The sequence below is a fragment of the Harpia harpyja genome, chromosome 11, assembly GCF_026419915.1.
Source record: "Harpia harpyja isolate bHarHar1 chromosome 11, bHarHar1 primary haplotype, whole genome shotgun sequence".
In the NCBI taxonomy this organism is placed as follows: domain Eukaryota; kingdom Metazoa; phylum Chordata; class Aves; order Accipitriformes; family Accipitridae; genus Harpia; species Harpia harpyja.
This window is the reverse complement of record NC_068950.1, coordinates 9,193,735-9,220,354: the sequence shown is the minus strand read 5'-3', so window position 1 is coordinate 9,220,354 and position 26,620 is coordinate 9,193,735. Positions and strand designations below refer to the sequence as shown.

General features: G+C 42.8%; 1 protein-coding gene across 3 annotated transcripts; it reads right to left on the bottom strand.

Moving 5' to 3' along the window:
• Window positions 1-114: 114 nt before the first annotated feature.
• Window positions 115-26,415, bottom strand: KLHL20 (kelch like family member 20). 3 transcript variants are annotated; one of them, XM_052801848.1, is made up of 12 exons: window positions 26,299-26,415; window positions 24,046-24,106; window positions 16,021-16,594; window positions 11,500-11,658; window positions 10,245-10,339; window positions 8,927-9,042; window positions 8,363-8,546; window positions 7,053-7,196; window positions 6,697-6,830; window positions 5,862-6,070; window positions 4,103-4,209; window positions 115-2,036 (listed from the first exon to the last, which is right to left on the bottom strand). In XM_052801848.1, exons 2-12 carry the CDS (start codon window positions 24,066-24,068, stop codon window positions 1,952-1,954), a joined length of 1,830 nt encoding a protein of 609 aa, XP_052657808.1. In that variant the 5' UTR covers window positions 24,069-24,106; window positions 26,299-26,415; the 3' UTR covers window positions 115-1,951. The 3 variants fall into 3 exon arrangements, with proteins under 3 accessions (XP_052657808.1, XP_052657806.1, XP_052657807.1); XM_052801846.1 differs by lacking the exons at window positions 24,046-24,106; window positions 26,299-26,415 and having other exon boundaries at window positions 115-1,215; window positions 1,956-2,036; window positions 16,021-16,626; XM_052801847.1 differs by lacking the exons at window positions 24,046-24,106; window positions 26,299-26,415 and having other exon boundaries at window positions 16,021-16,626.
• Window positions 26,416-26,620: the final 205 nt, after the last annotated feature.

The window sequence follows — 26,620 nt, the reverse complement described above, 5'->3', positions numbered from 1 at the left end:
TCTGAAAAAACAAAAACAAAACAAAAAAACCCCAAACAACCAACACAGCATCTGTGTCTACATAAACTATACAAAAGCATAGTCCACTGCTTTCACCCAAAGGAACAAACAAAGAACAGCATAGAAGAAATTTATTAAGATAGCACTATTTATACAAGTTACTCATGCTAGAAAAAAGCATAAATGATACATGTAAACATTTGTTTACAGAATACTTGTTTTCCTTGTAAAGGTGCAAATGATCTTCATATGTAAACACAAGAATACCAACCTTTAGGGGAAAAGGGGTTTTTAAAAAAGTTTTAATGACCCATTTATTACTGTATTGTAATTTTTACTATATTCAAGCACATTAAAATCTGAGTTACATGAATCAAACTATGAAGTTAAAGAACTTAAGGTGTCAGCACTGCCTTCTTCATCTCAAGAATTTACAGTCCTCTTACTCTTTTAAAATCAGACTTAGTAAGGTCTAAAGTTGCACCAGGTGCAAAAGGTCATTCTTTCATACTAGACAGAAATTACAGTACAAACATGTCGGAACCTTTGAGTCTAGAGTTCCTCCTTCCTCTCCCCCCACCCCTAGGTGCCTCTGCAGCCACTGAAACATGACAGTTACTCACACTGCCAGCATGCAGTCCCTCCCCTCCAAACTCCTTAATGAGCTTCATACCTTTCCCTGCTCTAAACACAGGCAAAGTGCATAGAAATCACTAAAAGGGAGGGCACCATCTCATCATGGTCAGTGTTTTACAACAGGAATTCTAAAGACACAGACAAGAGGCAGGAGGGCAGCTAAGATGATGCTGGTCTAATTTTTTTTCAGCAGGAACTGACTGCAGGTCTGCCATGCTAGCAAGAACCTGAGAAGTGAGTGTTGATCTAGGCTAGTTGGAATTAACAGATGATACCTGCATCCCAGCTTCAGACAAGAACTGATATCTAGCAGGCAACATGAGGAAAAGGGTTTTTTAAGTAAGCAACAACTAGTTGGTTCTAGGTTCATATACAGGGGAGAGACAAAAGCTAAACTTTTGTACCATACACTGTACAGTAAAAAGGCATCATCTGAAATCCTTTTCACTCTCACCCTTTTTGGGCACTTCACTGATTCAGTCGATAGATGAGAGTTCCAGTTCTACTTCTTGCCTCCAGCAAGACTGAAAAGATACTCAGGTCACCCAATCTCATAGCTCTCCTGCACTCTAACAGACCCTAAAACATACCACAAGGGTTGGAACCACAATAGCTGGCAGGACATAGCCCTGCCCTAACCACCAGCTTGTCAAAACTCAAATCGCACACACACATATACATATATAAAATACATATATATATGCACACATATATATGTATATAAAAAGCTGGAATTATCGCCATGAGCGATCAAAGAAAATACATGATACAAATTAAATGAAAAAATAAATATACTCTGTGCACAGAAAAGCTTCTGTGCAAAGGTGGCACCTTGCAGGTCAAGTACTTTTTTGAAGCTCTCTGTAAATAAGGCAAAAGCAATGTTTTCTGTATCACTTCCTCTTTCACCCACCACACAGCTGCCACATCCACTGCTCACACAGCAGGAGGGAAAGAAGGAAACCCTCCTCCTTGCCAGACTCCCAGTATAGCATGTAGTCTCTACATCAGCATTGTTTACGCTACAGTAACTTTTACGGTTTGGTTTATTCAAAAATGTAGACTATTTAGAAAAAATATGGACATAAGCAACACTTTTACTTTTGTCCAGTGGTTCCCTGGAGTCTGACAACGTGGTCTCCCATTGGGCATACTCTCACAGAAGTCATTTTTTAATTCCATAGAAAGAGTCACCGGCAAAGAGTAACATTAGATCTAGACCGTGCATACTAAAGCTGCAAAGAGGTCCAGTGTCAATAAGTCTCTTCAGTTTTTCTAGGAATGACAACCAAGGGGTCTCCCTCCCTCTTGATGCTTACCATATATGGGATTCACAGTGTGTCATTTTGATAACACCTACTCCTCCTCCCAGCCGCCGATAGTTCATCCCACCATACAACCTGTAAAGACAAGGTTTCAGTGGTCACACTGGTTCAGCTCCTTCAGGGAGCTACCGCAGGAAAGACTGAACCGGCTCTTGGGAGCACAATTACACCATTGTTAACCTCTGATTAAAGCAGACCATGACAAGTAAGAAGTTGACTAGCAGTCATCTTACATATTTCCAAGGTAAACAGCTGTATTTGCTCATGCCTTTCTCTCTCAAAACAGAAACTGCTTCCCATTTTGACACCACAGTTTTCTGTTACTTGAGTAATCACTTGCTTTTGCCCTGTCTGGTAATGTGCAAGATAGAAAAGAACTTTGCAGGCTGTAGCTGACCTTGGGCTACATTTTGGGTAACACAGGAGCAAGGTTTGCTACTCAAAATTCAACTAATTTATTTTATATTTCTAATACCCTAAATTCAGCTGATCCAACCAAGATATAACACAACCCAAGCACCATCTGTTTCTCGAAAATATGTTACTGAAATGGTGCCTGCATTTCATATGGAAATCTGATCCCTATAGACTCCAGCAATCTACTCATTTCAGCTGCATATTCCCCTCTGTGCCACTGAAGTCTACTGGCAGAAACAGGAGAAGCAAGTGCTTTAACAAATTGCATTGGTAGGAGTTGTTTGAACCGAAATTGCGTCGGAAGCATTTCTCGGTCAGGCTACACAAATAAAAAATATCCTTCATAGAGCAAGAAGTTCAGCAAACAAAAGAAAGAGAAGACCACAGATGTTGATCAGCTATACTGAATTCAGTGGGACAAAAAGACCCACAAGCTAATACCTTGAGCAATCTCCTAAACTTCTGTGAATACTAGCCCTGGCAGTAACTCCTAACTCTAGATATTTTATTACTGGTACTGTCACTGGGAGTAGCTGAAACCATTCAGCTAAGGAATATGAAGTAGGCACTACTCTCTACTCAACTGGTTTTCTCAGCAGTCCAAAAGGCATTGTCCATAACTCAACAAGGGGAAGTTCATCCACTGCCTCTTATGACAGTTTATCTCATAGGGAAAGAGTTAATCTACTAGTATTACTAAGCTGGAAGGAATAAGGACTTTAAGTTCTTTCTATTCCCCACCCCTGCCAGATTACTAAAGCAGCAAGAATACAGATAGAAGCTTGAAATTTAATACTAATTAGATTTGGGAATAAATACACAGGCAATTGCTTTCAAGTATAGCTATGACTAGAAAAGAAATAGGAAAAATAGCCTTTCTGCTCAGTACATGGTTTTCATCAGCGATTTTGTATTATTTCTCTCAGCTTGTAAAATCAGATTAAATTCTTCTAATTGCTATCTTGCAGATTTAAAGGGGAAGAACATCATATGCTCAAAGTGTTCTGTTTCTCTGGAAATCAGAGCCTCAGTTTGAAAGCAAAAAACAAGTAGGCTGAATTCTACATCATGACTGTGAGCTTCTTCTGCTAAGGGCAAGCTTAGTTTTATTGGGAAGCAAAAGAGACTCAGCCCAAAATAAACAGAAGGGGTATATCTCTCAATGTTGTCCATTTTCGTTATGTTCAAAAGCAGCACTTAAAAACCAAACCAGGTTTTGGTATGACCTTTTGCTTGCTACTCAACAAGCCTGCCAAATCATTTCTTTTCTCTGGGTCTCAATAACCTACCTATACATAATTTTCCTACCTGCAAAAGATGCAATGAGATTTATTCATTAAGCATTGGTTAAATCTGTTGGGATACTCAGGATGGGAAAAACTATGGAAAACTCACTCCCATTTTTCTTAAAATGGAGCCAATGGCTGAATTCAAGCAGAAATGTGCAAGAAAATGTTTCTCAACTGCTTACTACTCCCATAGTCATAGACATGGGGATGCTGTAAGTAAATGGCATATGGGGATATTTTTCAAAACGTGATTCTCATTCTTACACTTTTATGCAAGCCAACAAGCCACAATGTGAACACTATGCTAGCTACCACACCCGAGTTCTTTGCTATGGTGTATGTCACATGTCTAATTTGGCTGCGGCAGCTCCAGCTGGGTGGCAGCAGCTACAGCTGGAGATCACTATTTGATTGTTCCATAAACTTAACAGTTACCTCCATGTGTTAGCATCTGGATCAAACACCTCAATGGTCTTCAAGTACGTTGTGCCATCAAAACCCCCCACTGCCATCAGCTGTCCGTTCACCACGGCAAGGCCAACCTGCAAAACAACCATCACAGATAGTAGCTCGTTAGCTGGGATGTCCTGAAAAGACAGGTCCTGAAAAGAAGGGTTAAAATGAAAATATTAATAAAAGGATTTAATAACCATGTTTGGTGAAAGGCAGTCTGCAGAAAAGGTTTTTTGGTCAGGGGGAAAAGGACAAATAAAATAGCCTAAAAAATAACGAAACATGAGAAGTTAAATATTTATCTCAAAATACAGAATCTCCTAAAAGAAAAGCAGTAGGTTCCCCTTATTACCAGCTACAAGAACTAGAACTGCTTTAACAATAATAGATATGCAAGAACCTAAGCTTTATCAGCCAAAACTTATTGTGTCCTGGACTGAAATTCTTCACCAAGTGTGGTATGCATGCACCAGAATATCTACCAGCCTACACCCTGTAACACTTGCTTAAACTAGGAAAACCATATGTAAGCCCCTGGGCTGCTCCTCTCAGGCTGGGGCTTGGACCATCTGTAAGCACCCTGCCTGCAGCCTTTCTATTTTGCCTTTCTGCCAAAGTACAAAATCACTGAAATCTCAAACAGTTCTGTCATTTAGGAATATCACTTCCAGTGAAAACATCTCATGGCATAACAGAAAAAAAGACAGTAAGAACACAATGTAAAATTGTTCTTGTTTTGGCTTTGAGGATGTTAGAAAACTCAGGAGGGCTGCAGATACAGATGCATCTGTTTAGCAATTTCTACAAAAAGCAAATATAGAAGCAGCTCATGAAAAGTCAATGCCTAATCAGTAACTAAAAATGACAGCGTCGGACAGTGTACTATATGCTTTGAGGACAGAAATAACTATGTATTCTCTGCCTCCAAAACCAGTAGTTGCTCAAATTATGATTCATACTTGCCTCACCAGACACTGAAATACTAACATGCAGACAGAATTAATCCACTCTTTACTATATAATCCAGTAGCCAATGATAAATATTCGTAACATTTGCCCCTGCCCAAACACGATGACTACTTAAAACACTATGTTAATCTTTTGTTCACGTCTACAGAAAGCACGAAGATTAGCAGTTGATGAGAACATGCTGTCACTCGCCATACTCACAGCATTCAGTGAAGAGAGGCAACACACTAAGTGAAAGCCCAGAAACCCTGCTCCCACACACATCTCAAGGCAATGAAAAGACTTTGCTGGAAGTTTGTATCTAAACACTAATGCTTGCCCAGTTTCCCTGCTCGCTCTTCTGGGCAAGTAGGTATGTTCACCTCCTAATTCATCCAAAGAGACTCAGGTACTAACTTTGACAGTGTTCTCTAACAGTATCTCATACCAAGCATGGCTACATCACCAAGTGAAAACCTAAAGAACTCACCTGTTTCAGACCTAAGCAGCTGACTCCATATAAGGGACCAAAACTATTAAAAAAGACCCTCAAATGACTCCATTTCCCCATCCTCAGCCATGTTAAACAGCTGTCTACGGCATGACATGACTACCACTTCATTCCCTAGTCTTGCTTAAGAGCTTTGACTTTTTGCAAATCTTTCCCGTCACAGAAGAAGAGAGGTGAAGGTACAGAGGAAGCAAGAGAAAAACCTCACAAGATGACACGCTACCCTGTGCTCTCACCACGTGATTATGTATAGCATAGACAAGCAAACCAAGCCAAACTCACTCCACTCCGGCGGGATGTCATGGCCACAACAGGAGACCACTGGTTGGTTCGGGGATTGTATCTCTCAGCACTGCTGAGCTCTGTTGTATCATCTCTGCCTCCCACAGCATATATCATGTCTTGGTATACCGCACAGCCCAGGTGCTTCCTCCTCGTCCCCATGGGTGCAATTGTGTGCCAGCGGTTCTCCTGGGGATTGTAGCGTTCCACTGCAGAGGAAATAACACATCTTTGGACAACAAGGTTGGCAGGCAGTGGGGGTTAGCACTTTTGAACATGCATCCAAAGTATTGCTCAATCTGTAAAGACGCTACAATTTCCACACACCAAAAATATGATGAACCAGTTTGTTACCTCTCACTCTAATGCTTTTCTCCTATAGAACGCTTGCTATTATCTCCTCTGTCTCCAGTCCTACACAATCAAATCACATTCAGCATCTTCACTCAAGAGGGAGCTGGCAATGCTACAAACTGACCTGCATTACCATCTTGCAGTAGTTTTACCTTTGGCACCTTCCTTCCAACAGCAGAAAAGGGCTACTGCAGGAAGAAAGATGTGCTTGCAACTGTTATGGAAATGATCAAAGTACTGTATTCAGGACACACTGCCAAATGCAGCATTGAGAAAGAAAAAAAAAAAAAAAAAAAAGACACACAACCAGGTAATAGGCGCTCACAAGCCTGGAGAGTGAATTACTGTATGGCAAAAATCTTAAAGAAGAAAAAACACCGCAAACTGATCACTAAGATATTCAGCAGCCATCGGGGGACACTGAGGACAAACAGGACCATGACAAGTGCTGACTGCAATTATGGGACAGCAAAAGGCATACCAGTATTGAGAGGAGAAGTTCCATCAGAGCCTCCCACAGCATAAAGGAAGCCCCCTAGCACAGCCACTGCAACTCCCAAGCGCCTGGTGCTCATGGAAGCCACTCGAGTCCATTTGTTTTCTTTGGGATCATACCTGGCAAAAGAATAAACACCGAAGCTTAGTGAAGTGTCAACATCTTCACAAAGCGGCAGGAAGACTGACCTTATTCTCTCCAAAGAAAAATCCCCATAAGATTTGTACAGTACTTGCCTACTCTCCAGCTCATCTGCATCAACTGCACCTTCTAAGAGACCCTCTTCTCCCTGTGCCCTGTTTTTGGTTTTTGTTTGTTTTTTTTTTTAAATTAAAAAGTACCTTTCCACAATGTTGAGACAAGAGACACCATCCTGGCCACCCACGGCATAGAGGTAGCCTCCAAGAACTGCTACTCCAACACTGGTCCTGCAGGTGCTGGTGGGGGCCACATCACTGCTCCACTGATTGGTCTTCGGATCATACCTAGAAAAATACACCAAACAGCACAAATTGCTTGTCTAGGTATACTTCAGATTCTCCCATGTTGCCTATCCTGAGCTTAAACTGCAACACAGCTATTTGTAAGTTGGATAAAACCCCTGAAGTGATATAATGCATCCAATGCATGTTATTCCAGGGATGTTCAAACTGCACCTGGAGATGATTCAAACTGAAGATCAAAGGTTCAGGTTCATAAGACAGTAGGTTACCAGGGACTGGCTGGCATGTGGTAACTTGCATCTATGCAAAGAGCAGCAGCAAAGAGTTACTCTGCTGTATGTTCTCTGCAGTTCACACAAGAACTCAGCCAGCACTGGGACCTGCACTTTGAAAGAAAAGATGAAGGAACCAGATGGACTTGGGAATCCAGAGACAAGGAAATATGGTGCATAGCAGAAAAGTGCAGGACATTGGAGATGTAAGGCTAGGGTCATGATTTGGGAAGCTGGGAGTATGCAAGGAGATACACGGGAAGAAGGGCAGGCTCAAGAAAGAAGGAGATATTTGTATAGCTCAATGGATTTGTTACAGGGCCAAGATTCAGAGTACTACAAGTGCTTGAGTCGTGGCTTTTAGGCATGGGGATTGCCATATGCAGCTCCCAGAAACAGGAAGCTTGGTAAAGCTTGTTTGACTTAAGCCTTTCACAGGTCTAAACCTGACCTATTTTCCTTCTGTGTAAGTGCCAAGGTTCCTTAATTCTCTAGTTACCACTCTACAATAAAATTCCAGGATCTTTCCCTCAACAGCTAAGAAATGCTTACTGTAACCTCACCTTCCTCAACAACGCTAAAAACAAACCAGCAATTGCAAAGAAGGTTAACCAGGATCATCAGTCCTCCCATCAATTATACCCAGATCCATCTCTTACATATGCCTTCCTTATACCAAAGGCTATGTCTTCTCTCATTAAGCTGGGGATAACATGACACAAGCTGTTATGCATGAAGTCCTAGTTCAGCAGTAAACCAACAAATTACTGAAGGGGTATGCAAGGGAGGAGGAAATGTAGATAACGCATAATATAAATTTCAGGTTTTCAGCAGAACAAGAACACAGCTGGAAAAATGAACTCATTTTTAAAAGGCTGCACCCAGGTTTAAACATTCAGAGTTAACATTTTGCACACTAGCCTTATGGAGACCTACCTTTCTACACTGTTAAGATAAGAGGAACCATCATGGCCTCCCACAGCATAGAGAAGATCATCCAGAACACTGACTCCAACGCCACAGCGCCTTTTGCTCATGGAAGCCACCATTCGCCACTCATTGGTTTGAGGGTCATAGCGCTCGACACTGGAAATTGCGTCCCCGCTACACCAGCCCCCCACTGTAGAAACCAAACACAAGAAATAGCGTCATAATAACGCACTGAGCTCACGTACTGTATGTGCACCTGGTGCAAATAATCCCTCTAGACTTTGTCAGCCTTAACCCAGTAGCCCCATCTCTGAGTTACTCATTCTGAGGATTATAATTAGAAGACAGAATGTGATTTTCAAGAGGATTAATGTAAATTTGGAAGTACTGTGGCGTTCATAGCACCAAAGAAATCAAACAAGTAAGAAAGTGCAAGTTAACTCAAACCTCCAAATACTAATGCACAGGTCACTTCAAAAACAGGTTGTGAAATTCGGCCTTACAGGAACACTACCACCAGAAAACACAGACTTGAATCTCCTGACCTAAGCCAGCAGGAGCTATACGTACCTGCAAAGAGCACTTCTCCACAGCGGATGGGTTTGCGCGGTCTAGTTCTTGGTCCCTGCATCAGTGGCCGCTCTTGGGGCAACAGCAGATAGTTTTTAGCTTCATCCACTAGATCCCTATGCAAGACAGGAAAATATTAATCCCCAAAGTTCACCTGATGCCAGTCTCAGGAGAAGGTATGAATCAAAAATGATGGCAAAAGCAGCCAGCACTAGTCATGCACTTCAGGTATTCACAAATCACATAAATGCATGAATAGCTCTAGTTAAAAACATACACTGTCACCTAAACACTCATCAGTTGTTTACAAGTCATTTACACAGTGACAGCAGTAGACCGGTATCAATATTTGGCCAGAGTTAATAATAGATATTGCTTGCTATAAAGACTGATAAAAAACTACGACAAGAGATTTGTCAGGCTTACTGTGCAGAAAAGAAAAACCCAGTCTGCCTCAAGCTAAAACTTAACAATCAGTTGTTTTGTCTAGGAACAAAGCAGGAGTTGAAAAGCACACAAATACATAATACACACACATGACCAATAGATGGAGATAGTACCCTTCTGATGAATATTTTCTCCATCAGCTCTGGCCAGCTCACACTGTCCATCCATTCATGACTTGCCACCTGGACTAATTCTAATATTCCAAACCCTTGAACAAAACAAAAAAGAAAAAAAGTCCTCCTTCCCTCTACAAACATGGAATTCCCCCAGTATGAATGCTTATTCAGGAAGAGTACAGTTTAGCTGATCCCCTGAAGTTTTTTACATTAAGCACAAGAAAAATTGCGTGCTTTATAGATGATACAGAACTCCATAGAACCAGAAAGGTGAGACTCATACTGTAAGCGGAAGAAATGACAGTATCCCTGCACTAGCATTGTGGTAAATAGCAGACTCTAATCCCAGAGTCCAGTGCAGTTATCAAAGTGCAGACTTTTTACACAGAAAAACTACTTTAAGTCCTAATGAGATCATGAATGCCATGCAAGTGGTAAGCTGTAATGAAAGGCCATGACTAGAGAAACAAAAAAGGTGAAATGGAAAACAATACACTGAAGGGTATTTTACCAACAGTCAAACTGCACACTCAAAGTTTGCTATTTCACTGAAAACTTGAAAGAACAAACACACTTCTAGGGCACACTAATAACTAAGACGCAAATAGAAAACACTTTTTCTTGCATCTCTTCTCCCAGTTGCAAAAGAGGAAATTGTGAGGTATCACCCATTTACCACTGACAAATCAGCACAGTTTGAGAGAACAGATGCAAATACAACAAAATCCAATTCAGTAATCAGTGAGGAGATTTACCGGCATTCCTCATCGCTCTTAATAAGCGGATCAGAACCCACTGTACCCACAAGAAACTTGGGACTCAGCAGTGGCAGACGGACATGCTGCAGGACCTAAAACACAAACCAGAACATATATGGTAAACCAAATATACCCACAGAGATGAAAGAAGCCACATGGAAAACAATAATGGCTAACAAATTTTGATAAAGAGTTAATAATTCCTCTGGCAAACATGCACAGACATTTACATATCCAAACCCTTTTTGGCATTTGAGTTAAATGCAGCTCATCTTACAGCATCTTTGCCTATTCAATATACTAATTTAGATACCCAGCAGAAAATCAGTCTTTGAAAGGGAACAGTCCACTGCATCTATTAACAGCTGAAAACAAGATTACAATTGAAAACCTTTACAAAATTACAGATGTCAAAACATCTGCCTGAACCACTAGTTTAGTTAGAAGTTTTATCAACCATTTAGCTCTCCTAAATGTCAGTGGTATTGTGCAGTAAATGAACAATAACAAATAACATGCCTTTCACAACAATTTAGAATTTAGAGGCGCAAGCAGGTATAGACAGAGGGGCCTAAAAAGGCAGTTACAAGAGCATTAAGAGCTACCTTGAGAACAGCAGGTTTTTCCAATTTGGCTTGTTTATTTAAACCAACTTTCAAAAGCTTTAAAGTTGCATTCAATGTCTATTTCCAAAGCAGAAACACTGAGGCAGGCAGACTCTCACCTCTTTTGATCAGAAAGCCTGAGAATTCAGAGGCTTTCTGGCTGACAGCTTTGTCAGAATGGGTACTTCTCTGTGAAATGGCTTGGCTTAGATGAAGCATCATATTTCAACAAAACCATTCTGACAAGCTCCAGTACAAGATCATGAGGGCTGAGGCATAAATCAAACAGCAGAGCTTAAAGATACACCGCAAATGAAGACAAGCTTCTTCTTATCCACTATGGTTTTTTATACAACACTCAAAGCAATGCAGGCAGGTTTGTCTGGACAGACTACTGGAGTGATCTAGTTTGGCAAGCCCTACCTGGAAACAATTCAACAAAGCCCCTGTTGAAGGCTCTAGACAGTGCAACACCTTCCAGCCTAGAAGGGAAAGTGCAAGCCACCTAACACAGGTGGAAGTCAGACAGAATTACTGTGGCTTTGCACACATTCAGAACTGTGACACTGCTGTGGCACCACCATATCAGGCCTCATTACTCTTCTCCTGGACAAAGTGGTCTTGAATGTTACTGCGCTCAAGATTACCTGTGGCAGCTGGGGTCTTCTTTCTTGAATGCTATATTTCACCCAGGCCATCACTGCATTGAACACCTGCTCTTCACTGCGAACATTTAACTCATCACTGGATATAATGTCTATGAGCTGATTGGCAGGAAGCAGCATGAACTCCTCACTCTCCATTACCTGGTTAAATGGAAAGGAAAAAAAAAAAAGAAATTAAGGACAGTGGCCAAGGCATCAGAGCCATTGACCACTCCAGCACTTCAGTGCAACTCTAAAGGGGATACAGTCCACTTGAATTCGAGTCTAATGGACTGATCCAGTAAAGTGCCAAATACCCATCAGTTTCTCCATCAACACATGTGAAGGGTTTGCTGCACAGAGCAGAATGCAGGCCCTAGCAACAAAACAAAGACACTTTTAGATGGGGATGCAAGTGAAAGGGAATTTTACACAAAGTTTTTTTGTAGGACACTTCTAAAGGGTTAAACCACACAGAACACACTGATCAGGTTTCAAAATTTAGGAAAAAAAAAAGCCCTTCTTTAAAATCATGTCTCCTTGTTTGCTGTGTCTAACATATAAAGCAGAAATAAAAATGTTGCACAGGTGATATGTGACTGAAAAGCAGTAACGGCATAGAGATGCTCTATTCACAAGAAATCCAAAACAGAGCACAAAAATAAGAGTCTCAGAAACAAGTTACCAGAGGCATTGTAGAGAACATGGAAAGCCTTCCTGAACGCCAATTTGGGGCAGAACGGAAAATATTTCAGGAGAGGGAGATAGACTCATTTGGTCCTGCCTCTTTCATTTGCTTTAAATATATACATAGAGTATGCACAAGTCCAGATGCACTTAAGAGGGAATCAGAGCCTCATAAGGCCCTAAGGACTGATCTCTTGTGAAATTCCAGCCACTGACAATCTGCAAACACATTAATTCCTTCAGTACCCAAGAGAGCAACTGAGTTTCTCAGGAGGCTTTAGCTGCCACTGGAGGACTGCTCACACAACACACCACTGAGCACACACGAGTCAGTCTGCGACTGCCTTGGGAGGTTGCCGAGCTCATGCACAACCCTGTCTTCTGCACAGACACCAGGTCGATGGGGAAGATGCAAGAATCAAAATAAAGAGAACTGCAGAAATGGTTTGATTGATAACTGCCAGCTTGGCTTCCCTACAAGCATTCCCAGTCTGTAGCCTGTAATCTCTGAGAGGTTCAGTGACAGCAAATAACTGAATATTGGCTTGTCCTTCACATTAGAATTCCATGACTTTTGTGATTTGCAGCATAAATTAAAGAAAAATACATTGATATGATCATCTCAACGTCAGTCAGCTGTGCAGTCCTTTTAACTACCTAAAGAAATTACTTAAGATTACAGAACAAATATGCAAAAATTGCCAAGTTAGTGACAACAGAAAGTATTGCTAAGAAAGAAGAAAACAGACAATGAGATCGTTTGCCAGACTTTGTTCTTGGATCCCGTGGGCTTTCAGGGGCAGTAAGAGCCATGACAAGGTTAGCCCACACACTTCTTCAGCCTTAGAGTAAGAACAGAGTTGGTCATTAAAGATCTTTACCAGCATGTTTCCATAGTCTCCCTCCCTTCTACATAGACTAGCTTATGTCTAAACTTTACCCTGGCAGTTTGTAAATGCAGCCTCGGACTCAGAAACAGAGGCTGTGGAAATTTATGAGTTAAGGATGGTCATCCAGACTCTCCCTTCTACCCTCAGAAAACCCAGGTACATCAATGGCCTCACAAAACTCAAAGTACTGGAAGCACTTCTGCAAACCAAGTTATTACCACTATGCAACTTGTTAGTTTACATAGTAAAACAAATAATTACTCAAAACGCTTTGGCTTATTTTGGCTTAATTATCAGGACACTAATAATTACCTGACTAATATTAATCGTCTATTTGACTGACTTGCTTACTAAACAAGAATTGGATGGGCTTCATTTCCTCTACAGTTTTCATTTGCATTACTGCTTCTACAAACAGGTAGAATAAATGTCAGAGTATACAAGATGGAGTGCAATTTTTGTCTGTTGATACAAAGTACAAGTCGTTCATCCTTAAGTATATTTTCTCCCTTCACACAGATGTCAGAGACCAAACAAAAAAATACGAAGGCTGTTCTTGTACAACAGAGCTGTTAATAGAACCATTTCACATTACATGCACAAGATTCACCAGGGGTTTTAGGCAACAAATTAAATTTAGGGGAATGGAAAACTTGGAAAAACATTTTACCAACAAGTTAATGATGTAATGCAGCAATACACATAAAAATTAATAGAACTAGAGGTTAGCACAGCAGAGGACATGAAGCAATTCAAACTGCTTTCAGAGTAACTGCATGAGTTGGCCTGATGCCTAGTGCTTAGTATTTTACATTGCCATTCAGGAAATTCCCATCTCATGTTTCTTTTGCCAGCTTGAAGGAATGATGACCATACAGCCTTGGCAGAGCACATTTTTTATCAGTTCTCAACCTCCACAGTGCAGGATGATTAAGTAGCCAAGTCACTGGCTTCCATCAAGGATTACCAATCCACTCTCCAGATGGGAAATAATGGCAGAACGGAATACAATCCCAACAAGCAGCACCACTAAGATTGTCTGCAAAGAAACAGTGGAAGCAAAAGAAGTGATCATTAAGGATGAAGAGCTGCAAAACTCCTGGAGCACTGAAAGGGACACCAAAACCTGCCCAAGCCAAAGAAACAGTGGTCTAATCTAAGCAATTGTTTTCCAGAGGCCATGATTCAGTTAAGTCAATTATCATTTGCATCATCTTTGAGGAGGAGAGTGTTTTCTCAAGCCCCAAACTTTTGCCTTTGTGTGCTTGAACAGGGATAAGGAAGACAGAAAGCTATCTTCAAGGGACTGCAAAAAGAAAAGAACCCCGTAGCAAGTAGCTCTTAACAGCCAGCTGCATGTATTAATGCTAAAACATTTTAAAACAAAATTGTTATGCTGTTAAAAAGTTATTTAGAGGCTTGTAAGTATGCCCTACTCATGTAATAACAAGAAGAGCACAGACCTAACCATTAAAACGACCAAGCACTGAAAATAAACGACCATCTGGTTATCACCCTGCTCCCCCCCAAAAAAATGCAGACGAAAAGAAATGCAGAGCAAGCACAGAGCACGTGAAATGGCCAGCTAAAATGTAGGGCTTTTGGGAAATCACCAAGTTCTACAAAAAACAAGCTCTCATCTTAAACAGTAAATTCTATTTTCTAGTCTTTACAGTTAGGATAAATGTATTTAATTGCAACTTTTCACATAAACTGATGTCACGTGTTTACAGTTAGATACCAAGTGTTGTCTTCAATATGTCCAACAGTCAAGTTCAATTGTGTTTGCGTCTGCTCACGTTTTTCTAAAGTACTACCTGACTGAAATTAATACAACTTCAATCTGTTTGCTGCAGGGGAAAAAAAAGTCAGCAAGCTGCAATCAATCACAGCACTTACATACTGCCACTTCTCTGGAGAAACTAAATTAGCATCAGGAGTCAATAGTGGAGTTACTCCCTTTGGAAAGGATCTACCTGTGAAGCAGGTGGAAAGAGGAGATTTCTCTGCAGCAGACTACCTGTTCCAAGGGATGGAAGAGTGCAGTTTCTGGAAAAGGCAAGAGACAAATCTCTCTAGCAGGTGAACAGACCTTCACACTGAGCACACTCCTAGAGAGCAGCTGCTTCCAAAACATACAAAAATTCTTGCCCTTCCAGCCAGGGCTGAGGAAAGACACCACTTAGAAGTGTTGGGCTCCTTTCTGCATCTGGGTGTAATAGTTAAGTGAAGACCCACTCTTCTCAGACTATTGCTCACGGAATCCTTAATTATTATGCTGACCCTTCCCTGAACCAGTTGCTGGCAGGTTTTTTTTCCCCAAAAAATCATCTAGGCAGAATTAACAAAGGAAGAGAGACTTGAGTTTATAAAGGTCAGCTACAAAATTACACATTTGAATTACTTTCAAACAACTTCTGCTGAATAATAGATGCAAAACCCTAGCTCTGTGACAACAAGGGCATTGAAGACTCCACTGAGGCAACTGTATACTCCCCCATACACCCACTTTTCCAATCCCTAAACTCAATTTTTTTTTTGTTCTATCGATGTAATGTCCTTACTTTAACACCTACCTCCCCCCCAATAATGTAGAATCCAGAACATGTCTGAAAAGGAAGCAAATTGTCACCCCATTGTGCAGCCACATCAGATTCAATGCCAAACTCCAACTACACCTGCAACCTTGCCTTCCACGACGCACTCGCCACGCAACTTTAGGAGAAGGAACGCTATGGATCATATACAAACCACCAGTATGACACAGTCCTACAAGTACCTCTTCCCTCTTTCTTCCCCACCTAATGACTGGCACCCATCACTATTAGGGCACACAGCAGATGTAAAGACAGGATTTGGAAAGAAGCACAAAACGAGAGCTGCTCAAAGCTCTCACGGGACACATTCATGCATTTTACACCATGACTCCCGCACACTAGGTTCTTACCTCCTGGAAGTTATGCTGCGTGAACTTGTCAGCAATCCTCAGCAGTTCACGGCAGGAGTGAGTGTCAGCAAAAGCTCGGATGCCCAGGCAATTGGAAGGGTCCAACTGCCTCTTAAGGAACTCGCAGCAGGCCTCCTGGATCTCAGCCAGCTGGAGAAGGCAAGCAGCTGGCAACAAGGTCTGGACATTTCCCTCTTCCACAGTGATCTGAGAGGTGTATGCAAAGTCAATCAGCAGTTCCATGGCCCTTTCGTCGATGTCTCTGATCACTACTTCTGTCTGCCGAGACTCTGCCAACTCCCCAGTGAACATGGCTCGGAAGTAAGGGCTGCAGGCCGACAGAATCACCCTGTGGGCGTAGATCTTCTTTGCACCGACTACTAGCACCACATCGCACAACTCCCGGTGCTTCCGGAGAAGGTTGATAACTTCCAAAGTTTGTCGAGGGTGCTTGTCAGAGATGTAGGGCATGCGAGCAGGCTGGGGCACCCCTTCTGGCAGTTTATTAGGATCTCCGAGTGTGCAACGGCTAGTCACATCCATTCCGGTCTCTCCTGGTCGAGTACTGGTACACCTGCAGCGGAGGAAGTCGTAAGACAGGACCATCATCCACTAATCTACCACCAACTGTCAGCCAAAGCTCTACGGCTCGTGCCGATCATGAGCGCAAAACCAGCAGTGCCTGTAGCTCCATGCTGGAATGTGCTTGTTTCAAGCACATGATCACGTGAAAGAGGAACCTGTCTCAAACCAAAGCTTACCTAGAAGTAAACAAATGCCAACCTGCAACAGGCTTATATTTATACCTATTTTTATATGCTTTCTATGACACACCGCTGTAATATCCAACTACACATACACGTTTATTAACTGAACCTCATAACAGCCTTGTGTGGTAAAGAAGTATTATCCCCATTTCACAGAGAGTGACTCAAAGCAGAGAAGATTAGCTGACTTGCCCATTGTCACTTTAGTTTTCTTTGACAGAGCTGGAGATGGATTTCCACTGCAAAGAATTCCAGCTGCATAACATAACCAAACTTCTCTGTTCTTCTACCTACATTTTTGATAATGTTGCCCATCACTGTGATATCTGAACACACTAAACTGTCACAGACTCCAGTAACTTAAAATGTCCTGCAGCCTACCATGAGTATCTTTCAGGTCCCCAGAATATCCATTTAATCATGACCTCTTTAGTTATTTTTTGAATTATGGAGGCTTCTGACTCAATCCACCTTCCCCAACACATTTCACAGGAAGGTTAATCTTTCCCAAGAATGGCAGACTAAGAACTGCAGAAGGCAGTCAGGATTATCAGACCAATCAGGAAAAAGTCAAAACAAAGTATCCGCGACTATCGGCCTACCAAAAAAGGAAGAAAATAAAGTCAAGATGGTAACTTTAGAGATGAGGAACGACTTGAGAATATATAAACCAAGTTTCTGGCACAGAGCAGGAAAAACATACTATCTTCCCAGCTCCACATGCAATGTTCTAGCTATCCAATGTCCTTCTTTACAAAAGTCCGGGTACCTTTCCTTTATCCCTCACATCCCTGAGCAGATGTCCACCCCGCCACAGCTTAAGTGCAATACCCTTCTGCACGGCAGCATGACAATGCTGACAGATGATGCTTCGCACCATGTATGCTACTAACTTGAGGGAACAGGAACACAGTATTGCCCCGAGCCCTTCTACAGGGATGAACCAAGACGATGCATCTCATACCTCACTTTGCGGAGACTTCTGCCTACACCCCAGACTTCGCTATCATGTTATGACTGAAATCAGTGCTAAACAAGAATTAAACTCATCAGAGTAAATAAGCAGATCAGTGCTCACATAACTGAGACACCATTTTGCATGTTCCAAGCACATGTGAATTTCTGCCACATATATGCACAATTATTAAAAAAGATCTATCAGCACCAGTGACATACCAATTACTATGAAAAATAAAGAAAATAGAGGAAACTATTGACTCTTCCCACTTCAAAGGAAAACCATCACTTAGAGCAATTAAAGCACACTGAGCAAAACATCAGAATACTCATGGTTATGAATTATCCAGTGATTGCACTGGCCGTTGCAGATATACTGGAAGACCCAATACATGCTATCCATTACCAGCTTCTCTGCTACACTGGCATTTGTGGGCTGTCACTACTTCACTTTGTTCATACTAAGAGTTAAAATAAATCTAACTTCATTTTGCCATTGCTCAATGTATTTTGCAGCATGCTTGAAGGAAAGAATAAAAAAAAAAAAAAAACAACCAATCCTCACATCTTTTCCTCTCATTATTATGTCAAATGCACTTTCTAACCACAGGGAAACCAGTCTCTTTGCAGCAGTTCAAATTATTCACTTGCATCTTACCCTGTTTTCTCATTCCCCCCACACCCTCCCCTTGATCATCATATTCAGATGTTTCAGACCATTACCTCTTCCTCATATCTTAGTTACACAGATCCAGCTGGGTCTCCTCTCTGGGTTTTGCTGCTTGCTCCTGTTCAGCCCCTGCACCTTAAATGCCTTAGGCTTTTATCCCTAATCCATCTTTTTTTATATCCATCACCGTTCTCTCCTTTTCTGACACCTCTGACAAATCCTTCTGCTGTTAAACTGCCTCTCACTCTCCTCCACCCGCTCTTGTCCCTCACAACCCAAATTCACCTTGTGGGGTTCGACAACCATTTTCAAAGCTCTGCGAAGTTCCTAACGAACAATGCAGCTAAGCTCTCCTTGCACCAGCATACACAAACTAAGTTTAATGGTACCCCTACAAAAACCCCAAGAAACCTTGGCTGAAGATTAATTTACCTAATTGGCTTACCTTCACAGTCCTTAGCAGGTAAAGGCCAGAGGGTAAGTAATTTAATCCCTCTACTAAGAGATGGAGAAAGATGGTAACAAAAATCCCCCTGTAGAGTCTAGCTCTTGCTAAGCAAGCCAAATGGATTTTATTGTGCATTAGGGGTTTCGAGCTATGTCAAACCAACCCCCGGGAGAAAAAAGAAAAAATAAGAGCCCTATTAAGACACATGCTACTGTAATAATTTTGAACACTTTGTCTTGACCAGGCTGTCAGTCAAAGCATCTAAGTACAGAACAAGCATTCTTCAAATAAAAACCCATTTCACATAACTACAGATCACAAGAGATGGCCTACGTCCAGGACAGGACGTCCTGTTGGAAAGCAGAACCCCTCTGTTAATGCCTGTAGGCTTTCCTCAGAGATGGCACCCACTAAAAACAGCCCTAAAGCAGATCTCAAAGAGCTTTTTAGACTGGCACAGATTCTAAGTACAAAAAGATTAGATTAAGGCTATGCTGCCACAAGGAATACAGCGTACCTTGTCAATTCCACCACCGAAGACTCTTTGCTGACACAGAGCAATGGGGTGAACCATCTTATGCCATGGGATTAGCTGGCCAGATTTAGGCAGCAGTCCTAGTCCTTCCTAGCCAGGACAGAACAGGATTTTTCTGCCCAAATGAGACTCTGCTGAACATGTCTTTAAAATAACTAACTGAAAAGGAGTCTGGTTAATAAGAACTGGAGGCATTCCTGCATTGTTCCCACCAGCGTTTCTCTGAGTGCCTCCATTGTATACAGCCTCTTTCCTCCAGGAAAGAAAGTACTGGTTAAAGAAAATTGAACGGATGGAAAAAAAGAGTAATAATCAAATTAGCACTCCTGACTCATCCAAACTTATCTCTGGGTAAGGCAGAAGCTAGTGATCAATGGGCTTGGGAATTTCCATACTGGATCAAACCAGATGCTTGATGTTAAGCACTGTGGGTTGCTGCTATACACAGGCATAGAAGTGTGAATTAGAAGGACACCGTCTGATGGCATGTGTCTCCACGAGGATAATAATTTAACTGCATTATGTGTGCATTATGCATATATATGCATAGAGAATGAAATGATGAGTCAGTAGCTTAGAGGTGTGAAAGACAGAAGGCCGCACTTGATTCTCACATGGCAGGCTAGCTGCCTCCCCCCCCACAGACACGCAAAGCTAAGAGCTGTTCCTGAATACTCGGGGTGATTAAGAAGGGTTGAGGATCGGAAAGGAAATGTGTATGTGAGGATAAAAGATTCACACTCAGTTATGCAGATATTCTGGGATTAGCTTCCATCAAAATGCAGGGCTGGGGAAATCAGCAAATACAATGGGATTAAGAAAGGGCTGACAAAGGATCGGTTTTTGTAGCACACTGCTGAAAAGTACAAATGGGAACACTGGCAGTCTGCAACACTAAGTCAGCTAAATAAATAAGCTGCTCTGCCTCCATTTTATTCAGCTATGCCAGTTCCCAAAACTTTATTCATTAATGCAGGCATCTATGAGACATCCATCCTTAGAGCTTATAGCAGCTTCTTCCAAAGTTAAAAAAAATGTCTAATAACACGTATCTAAGAAAAATTCTCTCCGATACTGCCATAGAGCTCCTTAACTTTCAAGTCAGAGCAGCCTGCATTTTTTTCCTCAAGATAATATATGTTTTAGCATGAGATTACAAGCAAGCTGTAACACAGTTCAGCAGAAAACAACAGGCTGACCTAAGGCCGATGGAACAGAACAAGTCTCAGGCTGAAAATATCGACTGAAATCCAAAATCATACATTGCTCTAGTGGATTTCAGTAGCGATGGATTTTAGTAGCAAATGAAAATAACAAACCAAACCAGTAAAGATTTCCATCAATGCCTTGCTTTTAATCTAATGCATACACAAAGAAAACACTTCCTATAGTCGTTACAGAACTGCTAGAACAAACATCTTTGATTTGGCCCAGCCAAAGGCGATACCTTCAGCAACAGAAGTGACCACCATAACACTGCCAATTAAGTAAATGGAAATGCTTTATTGTGAAAATCAATACTCTAGGAATTAGTTATCTAAAAGTGTGATTATTAGTAAAAATACCACTGGTTCCTTTTCTTACGTAGCCAGCAAGGTATACGTTCTCAATGAGGTTGAGTTATACAAACAAGCAGATAAACCTGACTGCAGTATTATTTTACATTACTCAAAAGGAGAACAGCAAGGATCTGGTGTATATGTCCCTGTTTACATTGTTTACATTTTCACTGACCAAACCCAGAAAACTCAGTTTCACCAAGAATGAGGATGTCCATACTCTGAAAGATGAGGTCATTACTGGAGCCTTCGAAAACCTTCCTAAGCCTTTTACAGTTTGTCTTGGACAAGAGCTATGTCCAAGCAATTGGTTAACTTCCCTAGTGCACGCGAGGGCCCCAAGTGCACCGTCGGGATCTGCAGCCTCTCCCCCTTGGCAGGGTCTGGCTGCCTGTGCTCATGCCAGCTCAGATACAGCACTGCTGTAACCTGGGATTGGGCTGCCAGGAAAGAGCTGGGTGAAAAAGAGCTGGGAAGGCCTCCCCACTTTGCTTGGGAGCTGCTCAAGCCCTCGTCCCTGGCCTCTGCTATGTTAAAGGCACATCTGCACCTGACCATGTACCCCCCAATACTGACCTGCTGAGTTGGCTTCCTGGCTTGACCTCAGCCCTTCCTCATCACTAGAGACTTGCCTGATGAGTACCAGACTCTTGACTGACCCTGGCCACCAGATCTGCTCTGCCCTCCTTGCTTGGGTACTGTGGGACTATGCCCTTCACCAGAGAGGTCCCCTCTGCCTCGCTTTTACCTTCAGCAAAACAATGTTCTCTCGCTGCTCCCTGACAGCAAAAAAGAATAGCCTGCCCCAGCTATCACTTCACTTCTAACACAAGATAAATCCCGTCTGAACATCAATGCATTTTCTCTACTATTATCTGGACAGGAATAGCTGCAATACCTTTTCTTTTCAAATTGTACTTCCCATCCTCTGAATGCTGTACACATTTGATACCAACTCACCATGTTTACTAATACAGTACTGACCAAGTCTCACTCCCCTCTTCTTGCAATATCTTAACAGGACTCTCGCATGTGGTGTTAAACAGCTGCAGAGCCCTGAGTAAAAAGATAAAAGGAAGCGCTCCGCCATCTGCTCAGCTGGACTTCATAGGAAGATCTGTGAGCTTGAAATCCAATCAGGAACCTTTTATCATTTTCTGCTAAGACATGCAGTAAAATAACAAACAGAAATTTTAACAATCCACACAGAGGCCCTTAAAACATGCAAGCATATTCAAGAACTGAAGTCCACAGCTCACAACAGAGCCATGCTTGTCAGGCTAGACTGCAGCAATACAATACACCCAGCCACAGAGATCAGCTGAAAGGTTAGTTCAAAAGTAAAGCCATGTAAATATGTCAAACACGTCATCCATGCTCAACCCTGGCTTGCCAGAGAGGGAGGGAAAACAAAAGGTACTGAAAGGTCTGGTCTGCATCCATTATCCAAATAGAATTTAAAGAAAAAAGTCTGAAGTGCCAGGATCAGCACCACAACAGAAACCCTCTACTTCTTTAGCCCCATGCTGTTGCCCACCATTAAAACTACCCAGTCTGAGTGGCAGACAGAACTTCCATGATAGCAAGTCCAAGGCCACAAACCCACAAAAGACATAGGAACTTCTGCACTTCAATTCTCTGCCTCAATGTGACATGCAGAAAACAGCAGACATAAATTTAGGACCTCAATTTTTCCATTAGGAACACGAAAAATAAAGTAGAGAGAAAACAAGAACACAAGCCAAGCTAATCACCAATTTTATGTCATTTTGCAAAAACATTTTTATAAATGGAGTACAACATTAGAACCTGAAAGGCTGTGGTTTTACATTGGTTAAGGTTTAAACAGTCTCCATTGTAGAAGACTAAGATGGAAGAGAGCTCATCTGCTATTTAATCCATCTTGGAGAAAAAGGAACTCACTGTAAAAGTCACATACAGCTGTTCATTGTCTAAACCACATTTCTTATCTTGGCAAAAATACTGAACAACACATAGCCCCAGTGATGCCCATATCATGTCCCAAGGTTTACTCATTAGCTTAACTGAAGCAGCGGCACAGTCTTTTTTTGTTGTGCTTCAGAGGTTCATTTAATTAAACAACATAGTGTCACTCTTCAAGGGTTTAAATGACTATTTATTTCTTACCTCCTTACACAGAACCCAGGCTAATGGTTTCTGCAAATGCTGTAGCTAGAAATGCTGTACATATTCACCTATGGTTAAAATTCCTTGCCTTCTCTTATGTGACTGTTTACAGAATCATCTGTAATAAAGTTTCCCTACTTTCAACACCCTAAAGAGTGCAGACACACTAAGCAATTTTCATGAGTTCTCTTTACTTCATTTAGAGGTGTAGAACTTCAGGAAACTGCTTCCACACAGCTTGTATCACATACAGAAACATATCTGCTGTTAAGTTTTGCCATGGGATTGCCATCGGATAGTGAAAAGCAACCAGACTAGCAGACAATCCTGTTTGCCAACCTGTCATCAAGCTGATTTACTGTGACAATTTTTTCTCTATATAACAGATAATGTTTCTGACGTAACACAACAAGAACTCCCCTGAATTAAACTTCAGATGCATCTTCAGCTCATTAGAACTGAGGCAGCTGGCATCCGTAATGCAAAAAGGAAATCTCCTTTTCACCCAAGACCTCACCCCATCAAAGGGACTAAACTCCTTTAGTTGAGGGAAAAATAATGCCCCTTAGAAATCAAGTTTCAATTTATTCTCAGACAGTTTATTTCACACAATTTGAATACCTAAGTAATTAAATACTGAATTTTAAACATGATAGTAAATGAAGGAAGTAGGAAGGGGGTATGGAGAATTACGGTAACTTGTCTTCTGTACTCTTCCTAATAGCATGTTCATTTAAAGACATCTGGTCTTGTAAATATTGAAAACTAAATACATTTAAGTAAGGACTAAAGATGAATGCTTTACGTTCTAATTCTCCTAGCCAGGCCTTTAAAAAAAAAACAAAAACAAACAACATTTTATGGTCTAGGCACTTATGAAACCAACTCACGTGATTTATCATATTTGGATAAAAGAAGGACAATTGTTTTTCATATCTTACCTGCGCATTGGCTTTCCGTCCATGCACCGTGAAAAGAAACCTTCACCCTATGCTTCAAGACCTGATCCAAACGAAAAAAAAGGAGAAAAAAAAAAGGGTGATATTCTGAAGCAAGAGAACCTTCTTTCCTCTCTTCAGTCTGGCTCTAGGACAAGAGAACTGACCATATCCATGTACTAATATGCCTTCAAGTTCTTATCCAGCTATAAAATTCACAGCCTAGATTAACGATGTCTGGATTGCAGAGAATAAAGCAGAAGAAAATATAATCATCATTAAAAGTAATTTCACCACAGCTGCATAATGATTCTTTAGGAAAATGGAACACACACATCATAAAGTCAGTAAACTGTCTGCCTCCCTGAATCCCTAAAATTGTTCTACCAAAGGAAAAAATACCTCAAGTAACAGGGTGCTCACTCTCACTCCTTGCTCAGAGGCAGGAGGTATCTCACCCTCATACATTTACCAGAGATTTAAGGCAGGCTGGCACCTAATAAACAGCACAGCACTGCTCAACAGCTACACTGCAGAGCCAGAATATGATACAAGATAAAACTTGTGCCTGGAAATTGAAGATAACTATGTGCCCCAGAGGTAAGAGGGATGCTAATAACGGTACTACATCTGCAAGGATTAATGATGCTGCCTGATGCTCACTACGCTTCCACTCCAAATATTCATTTTCTGAGAGGAATAATAACAGTTGCAAACTACACAGTCCTTCCACATTCAACCACTAACTTCTGAGTCTAATGTAGATGAACCCTTTTTACAAAGGCATCACTCATGCCAATTTCATTTTTAATGACTATTCGATCAGGAATAAATTTAATTCAATCATTATTTAAAGCAGTAAGCCTAACTTTTTGTCATGTATTAAAAGAACAGAAGGGTGTTCTGCTTCCATATTGATAGTCACAGACTTCCTCCCATCCAGAAACAGAGTGAGAAATGGGAAACCAGTGAAACTATAGCAAAAGCAATGACAGAATGAGACTAAATAACTCTTAAAATAAACAGCAGTATCATTTAAAATAGAAGAACTTAAATTTAGGAAGGATAAAATCATTTTTGCAAGACTCAGATTGTCAGATTGGAGCCCTGCGTCCAACAATAATAAAATATTTTCAGCACAATTTAAACTACAAAATGGCTATAGCTTTATTCGGCTACGTGAAGAAGCACCGTATTTTACATGCAACATTCTCTAGGTACATTAGCACAGAAACACAAACAGAGCAGTTTGCCAGTTAATGAAGAATAAGCTCTGACTTGCTGTCTTCCACAGTAGCAAATCACTCAGGTTCATACTTTCCTGCAAATAAAGCAAGCCAATTCTTCCTGGTTAGGGCACTCCATACCAATTTAAATCTGAACTATGACTGCCCAGCCTCTCCCCGATCAGACGCTGCTACTGCTCCTCTCACCAGCATCGAGGGGCTTCCTGGACAAGCGAGCCTCACGGCATGCAGCCCCGGGGAGCACCAGGTGCCCCACTGCAAAGTAGCATCTCCACAACTGCCCGTGCGCAGAACACACGCCAAAGCCGTTGCGAGCACTGGGCACATGCTAGGAAACGTGGACGACGCTATTCTTAGACCCCTGATTGCATCAGATTTAATCCCCTTAAAACCCACGTTAAAAGTCGTGGGGAAAAAAAAGACATTTTGGTCCGGGGTCCTCGATCTAGTGCTCTCCGCAAGGCAGCGACTGGGTGAAACGACGGCTTTCCCAGCAAAACGTGGCCCTGGCTCTCGAGCACCCGCAGGCACAAGCAGGTTCTCCGCGGGCGGCTGCTCCCCCGGGACCAGCACCGCTCCCCTCCTGCCCCCTTCGCGCCGACAGCCCACGGCGCACAGGGCACACCGCCGACCGACCGACCGCAACCAGCGGGCCCCCGGCCCGCAGGAGGAGGCCGAGCCGGGCCGAGAAGCTGGGCCGAGGAGCCGGGCCGAGGAGCCGGGCACGCTCCCCCAAGCCGCCGCCGCCGCCCACCCCGCAACCGGCCCCGGGACCGTAGGGCCCAGGCCGCGCTCCGGCGGCTTCCCGGGGCGGCGCGACACAACGCCGCTGCCGGCCCTGCCCCGCCACCCCGGCGGCACCCGGGCAGGGCAGGGCAGGGCAGGGCAGGACAGGACAGCGCGCCCGAGCCGACGCCGCACCGGCGGGGGCAAGTGGGCACCCCCGCAGCCCCGGGAAGCCTCCCCCGTACCCGACGGCGCGGGACAGGCCCGCACCGCGCTCACTCACGCCGAGCGCGGAGTCCGCCGCCGCCGAGCCGCGGTCCCGCAGCAGCCGAGCCGAGCCGAGCCGAGCCCACCCCGCCGGGCCCCTCCTCAGCGGCAGGAAGCGGTCCGGCCCCGCGCGACGCCCCCGCCAACCGCGGCCGCCGCGCGCCGGGCCGCGCCCGCCCCTTCCGTCCCCGCCCCGCCCCGCCCCGCCCCGCCTTCCCGCGGCAACGGCAGCCCCGAGCCCGCCCCAGCTCCGCTGCGCTGCGCTCCATGCCGGGGCTGGCGCGGCCTGCTCCGGCCTGCTGCGGCATCCGGCCTGCGCCAAGAGATGGCCCTGTCCC

What these genes read in the sequence shown, in the direction of transcription:
- KLHL20 (XM_052801846.1), bottom strand. Translation starts at nt 16,626, where the DNA reads ATGGTCCTGTCTTACGACTTCCTCCGCTGCAGGTGTACCAGTACTCGA. An exon ending in AAGAGCGATGAGGAATGCCG is followed by an intron (nt 9,043 to 10,244) that starts GTAAATCTCCTC and finishes TGTCTTGCATAG; the next exon opens with GGATCTAGTGGATGAAGCTA. An exon ending in TATCTTAACAGTGTAGAAAG is followed by an intron (nt 7,197 to 8,362) that starts GTAGGTCTCCAT and finishes GTATTTTTCTAG; the next exon opens with GTATGATCCGAAGACCAATC.